The sequence below is a fragment of the Agrilus planipennis genome, unplaced genomic scaffold (genome assembly GCF_000699045.2).
Source record: "Agrilus planipennis isolate EAB-ADULT unplaced genomic scaffold, Apla_2.0 scaffold248, whole genome shotgun sequence".
NCBI classification, from domain to species: Eukaryota; Metazoa; Arthropoda; class Insecta; order Coleoptera; family Buprestidae; genus Agrilus; species Agrilus planipennis.
In genome coordinates this window covers 62,940-69,268 of record NW_020438972.1, presented here as the reverse complement: position 1 = coordinate 69,268, position 6,329 = coordinate 62,940, and the positions used below count along the sequence as shown (strand labels likewise).

At 35.2% G+C, this 6,329-nt stretch overlaps 1 protein-coding gene across 1 annotated transcript in view; it reads right to left on the bottom strand.

Moving 5' to 3' along the window:
• Positions 1–3,515: 3,515 nt before the first annotated feature.
• LOC108739872 (putative aminopeptidase W07G4.4) overlaps positions 3,516–6,329 on the bottom strand; it is a 43,218-nt gene continuing 40,404 nt past the window's right edge. The window contains exons 6-7 of the mRNA XM_025975420.1: positions 5,378–5,575; positions 3,516–3,755 (exon numbers count right to left, since the gene is read on the bottom strand). Of these exons, the coding sequence (XP_025831205.1) occupies positions 3,586–3,755; positions 5,378–5,575 (368 nt within the window). The 3' untranslated portion in view covers positions 3,516–3,585. The remainder of the gene's footprint in view (positions 3,756–5,377; positions 5,576–6,329) is intronic.

Sequence of the window (6,329 nt, the reverse complement as noted above, 5' to 3'; positions counted from 1 at the left end):
GTTGAAGAAGACGATCCTGTCCCTCCACCAAGCATCAAACAAGCACTTGATGCAGCGAAACTATTAAAAAAATACTTTTTATATAATCAAATTGATCCAGCAGTATCTCAAGATATGAGTAAGATACGTAACAAAATACAATTAAAATATTGGAGCAGCAAAAAACACATCAGACGAAGATAACAGGCTATACGCAATGTATGAATAATAATGTTCGTGTGCAAAGTGTGTACTGTATTGGTAAATGCATATTATTATGGAATAGTAAAATAATACCTTTTATATCTCTCCATTTAACGACCACTCTTTATAACGCCGAAAAATGTTCAGTCCCTTAAGTGTCGTTATATAGAGTTTACACTGTATTTGAAGTGAGATTTAGATTAATATGACGGAGTATTACCTTTTCCAACAAATTAATTTTTCTCAAGTTAGTTACAGATTAGATATTATTAATATGAGGAGCTTATGAAAAAAAGTCACTATAATATTAGAATTTGTGTCTCTTTGAAACTCTACAAATGTTTCGATGCCACCACATCATACACAGAAGATAATATTGAAACCATAAAGTAAAAGTAAATCTTTTATATGCAATTAATTTTAAACAATGTTTGAGTCCAAATCCGACCAACGTTATTGATGTTAATAACTGTTTATTGTTAATACATATATGTGAGATAAATTTCTATTAATCGTTTAATCTGTTCTATTCATCTCACACGTATTTGCAATTACGAAATTTCATGAAAAACCCCTTCCTCAAATCATGTTCGGAAAAATCGGTACAGTGGACGCACTTTAACGTGGCTCTAAAGCTGGGAAAGGAATTATAGCCACTAAGAATAAAGAAACACAAAAATGCTCTCTGTAGTAGTGTGCGGTTTTTATTGGAACCTAACGCTTAGGAATTACATTGAATGTGTTCGTTTAGATATGATCATGAAATGAAGAGATATTAGAAAGAATAGGAGAACAGAGGACTCTATGAAAGTCAATAAAAAATAGGCGAGATAGGCTGGTAGGACACCTTCTCAGGCAGAGACATATTAGAGGCAGAAACAGGAGTTGGGAGGGGTAGAGGTAGACCTAGATTAGATTACTGTTCGCAAATAGTTAAGGATGTGCGTTGTTCTAGTTTTGAGGAAATGCGAAGATTAGCTCGGGATAGGAAAGAGTGGAGGTACGTGTCCAAGGACTGACGACCTTATGATGATGAGATAACAATGTATGTTTGAGGTTTGAGCGCCACCTTTATCTTTTATTGGAGGATGGTACATGTTTTTTTTGAACCTCGATAAAAAATGTTTTTTTTTAACCTCGATGAGAATTTTCAAAAATATCCTGACCCCACCTAAAATTACATGTCGACCGCTAATCTAGGATATCAAACCCCAGTGTAGTTAAAAAAGTACTGAAGAGATTCTTTTAAAAATTTCGGACACGTGTAGTAATTTTATCGTAGCTAGCCATTGCCTTCTCGATTGCGACACAAACGGCTTGAGAGTCCGGTCTTTTTCTTTTTCGGCCGGTGCGTGAGCGTGAACTCCGGTTATTTGGCAATCGGACGCTCGACTGCATTTTTCGGATGCACTTGTAACGAGTAACGACGATGACGATGACGATGACGATGACGATAATGATGATGACCAACCGAATGCACCTTCTTACATGTAGCTACGCGTAAGTACATCTGTGTATGCGAGGGCACTTATATGTGTGTGAGTACGTACACGTGCGTGTACTCGCCCATATACTTATATCTGCATTTAAATACGTGTGTGAACCTCTTCAAATTCTTTAAGAACGGCTGAATTATCCTGAATATACAGTAATCATCAGAAAATGTTTTCCACAAAGTAAAATTGCATTTTCTTTTGACTTTAAGCAGGGTATCGGTCAGGGATATCGTAGCTCATCTATTTCCACACCATCTTCCTTCTCTAATATATCTCCTAACTCAGGGCATGCGTATAGGTTATCTAAATATTCTTTCCACCTATATGCCTTTTCCTCATTTTCTATCAAAATGACCCCTGCCTCGTTTCTTATATTATTACTGCTGTATCCCACATTTCTAAAATTCCTTTTAATTATATTATACGCCTCATCGGCTTTACCTACTTCAAATTTTTCTTCTACTTCTTTACACATCCTAACAATCCACTGTTCCTTAGCCGCCCTACACTTCCTAATTATTTACCACTTTACAGCCTTGTAACTTTTTTGCCGTTCTTCGTCTGTTCTGTTTTTGTATTTCCGCCTTTCTTCTATTAATCCTAAAATCTCATTTGTTATCCAGGCTTTCCTACTTTCGTTTCGTTTAAGGCCTAGTATATTTGTAGCTGCTGACTTTAGGCACGTTTTAATGCAGTTCCATTCTGTCTCTATATCCCTGTCATTCGTTTCTCCAGCCGCTTTTAGTATTTCATCTGTCCTAACCTATCACGCGTTTCGTTACATTTTAGCTTTTCTAAGTAAATACGTTTCCCACCTTCCCTCTTTGGCAGAATCTTATTACGATAAGATAATTCATTAAATTTTGCGCCGCTAAAATATTGCCGCCTTACGCTTGGGCCTCACGGATCTAAGGATAAATCCACTACTGGTCAGGATTTATCAACAGCAACTTCTCAGATTTGTTTTTCTTTTATTACACCTAATAATCGTACCCCCAAATAAAATCTGAAAGATAAATAAGACAGTTTCTAAAAAGTTTTAATTAGCAGATATCCGTCTTGTGACTTTAACAACTTAAAATGACAAATTTGAAAATATGAATGATAAAAATTTTCTTATTGTTGCATCCCTAAGCAAAAACAATGTCGCATCGAATGGAAGTGTGAATCTGATCAGAATTAGGAATGACGACCCCATGCTGATGATGGTGTGCGTAGATTTGTAGTTCTTGTTGTTTTTTTATGTGATTCATAGATATAGATAAGATCGGATCGGATTATTAAATTAATTTCGATACCTACACATGATATCGGTTATAATTTCACGTAGTGTGCAACATAATTGATAATTTCTGGTATCCGTTGAGATTCTTCACCTACCATAGTTTCGTACATGATAAAATTATTCCTATAATTTTGGCCCTTTTTTGAGTAAGCGAATCCTATAAGGGTTCCTCAATAATTAGGGTTCAATACCAATTTAGTACTTCTGCCGCGTATCCGTTCAAAATTTTATGGTGCTTACTGTACAAATAAGATGACCGGCCGTTCCTTTTTTTTTTACTTTTATTTTACACATACACACGCAGACCCAGGCAACGCACATGGCCGATAACTTGCATGTGCATAGCGAGTTGCGTGACGACATGGAGTGAATTTCGTGAGGTCATTCTGTGTCAAGTCCACATGAGCTTTCGGACTTGATGACCATTGATGTTGCAAGACCAATACCTATTATGTTTGTGTAATTCCTTTTTTAAGAATTTTTGACTGAATGGTATTAAAAGACAGTCGTTTATAACTCTCTTCGTTATTCAGGAACAAATAAAATAGAAATAGCTTAGAAATTTTATTATTTATAAGCTTTTACAATATAAGACAGATATCGGTGACGTTCGTTTCAATATCAGTTAAGTAAAAAAGCGTTAGCCAAAGCCAGGACTGGAGTACCTGTAGAAGGATGAGGAAAATTTCCTGCAGAACCAGCGATATCGATGTGAGTGAATTTGAGAGGTTTTGAATCGGCGGATCCATGTTTTTCTAGCCCTGAGGCCAATAACAAAAATCCGGCAGGCCCTGTAAAAAATATAATCCTGTTCTCATATTATTTATTACAATTCCTACATAAGTACACATGTATTAATTTGTACTTCAATCAATAGTTTCAATTTTTTTCACATCGAAATATTCCGATACAAAGTAAACACTCGCAATAAATATCATAACTGATCGGTGACTTTACCAGCTAGGAGATTTACCGAATCCGTATCCTGATACGATTAAATCAAGGACATTACTAATGTCTTTATTGTTCGCTTTATCATAATTTATTCGCTCAACATCTGACACAAACGGATTCATAAACTAAATGGACTTAAAGCGGGCGTGGCCGAGAGTTAATTGCGATGAGGAAACGATGCGAAGTTCTTGAAAACATAACGCGTTAAGCATGGAGGAATGCGACCATTTGTGTTACCCTAATTAAGATAACATATACTAGCCTATTGAATTAAAATGTCATACGGAAAACCTTCAGTCCTGAAATACTTATTCAATCAGTGTGAATTTTTCCAGATGATCTGCAATAATATATTATGAACCAAGTGTAAAAGGAGGTATGTGTGTTCATACGTTCAGTACGAGTTATAAGACTATGATGACCATGATTATTTTAATATTTATATGAATACATATTTCGGTCTTGCTTTTAGTCTTATTTAAATACTCTTGGTCTTATTCGAAACCTGTTAAAACTTATAGTTTGATCTTGTTTTTGGTTGTCTTAAAAATTTAAAACGTGCGTTTTCTTTCGTATAAACACTTATGCAAACTTCAAAAGGCAGATGTATCATCTAAATTCAAGAAATACTAGAAGATACCACAAACGGCGCGGTAAACGCCATCTGTACTACGATGCTACATTTTAAGATTACGTATGCTCCAACAAGGTCCATTTGTATGGATATCTACTTGCTGAAACGAATCCCGGCGTAGCCAACCTCAACGTGATAGGCACGTTACCATAATCGCTTATGGTAACGTGCCTATCACGTTGGAGCATACGTAATCTTAAAATGTAGCATCGTACTACAGATGGCGTTTACCGCGCCATTTGTGGTATTTTCTAAAACGCGCTGTTAAGACAGCAGGTAAAAATTGGTCTGTAATGTAGCATCGTACTACAGATGGCGTTTACCGCGCCATTTGTGGTATTTTCTAAAACGCGCTGTTAAGACAGCAGGTAAAAATTGGTCTGTGTTCTGTCGGATCTGCCTGCGCTGTGCTGATGAAATCCAAAAAAATCGAAATCGCGATCCGCGTCTGACAGTTTCGCCAGAATACAAACCACTTCGAATTATTTTATTCAAGTACTGTATGAAATGTATCAACGTGGTTTCTTTGACTTATTAAACAAAACAAAGTTTATATAAACATTTTGCCTGTGTGATTTTGCTGTTGTATTCTCATAAAAGAAACTAATGCAACCAACAATATAATACAAATAGATTTCCCTGAAAAATGTTCTGGAATAGAATGTTACATGGTAATATCAATTGGTCAATTGATTGATACGGTTAGAAAATATTTTTTGATGATATTCAGCACTATACTTGTTGGTCAGATTAATATAATAGTTTTAGTTCAGGAAATCATACATAAATAAATGCGAAAATAACAACAAAACAAACGGGAATTACCTTGATGTCCTCTGGAAGTTCTTGCAGATGATGCTAGCTGTCTGCTTTGAACAATATCTTCTTCGTCCGATCTTCCTTTAGGGAATAACAATTCGTCCCTGCGGAAAATGGAAACTTCGAAGGGATCTCCTATTTCTTCACCCGCGTTTTGTAATTTATAGGCTGTGCCAGCTTTTCTTGCTGGGCCATTGTCAATAACTAGAAACGATAATAAATTTTGTTTTAACTACTTAATCAATGAAAATCCATAATAAGTGAAAAACTAGAAGATATCATAATACATTTATTCGGACGCATGTTAAGAAGTTTCTTCAAACACTGCCTTCATTAGACACAAAAATATCTTTTAGCATTGACATGTTTTCAACTCCGATTTTATCACAAAAGCATGCTTTTTTAGGATTCATAATGTATCCGAAGACAACATAGAGAAGATGGGTTTTGACCGATACACGAATGTGTTTTCATTTGTGAAAAATTTGGCGATATTATACCATACTGCATGTCCTTTTAAGCAAATTTAAGGTACTACTATTGGAGGAAAAAAAATATTAGAACGAATACATTTTCAACCCTCAAAAAGGCATGCTGTATTAAATTATATTAGAAATACAGAATAACCACTTCCATTAATGTTTCATGTCTTCGTTCTGGCGTTCAAAATCAAATGTTATCTTTACCAATGCCCCAAACCACTTTAAGCCGCGCTCAAAAAGTCGTTTAAAAGTCTTGGTTGGCGGATTTTCAATAAGAGAAATCTGCAGGGTGATAAAGCGTATTACGAAGTTATCGTTAGTCAAAATATATCAATAATCGACAGAAAATGTAACAATTCACCATACTGATGTATTCTTGTTCACGAGAAAAAGTAAACAAAATAACTATATAACAAATAATTTAGTATAGTAATCAATAAATATTTTGTTATACTTATTAAATTGTTATTGCTGGT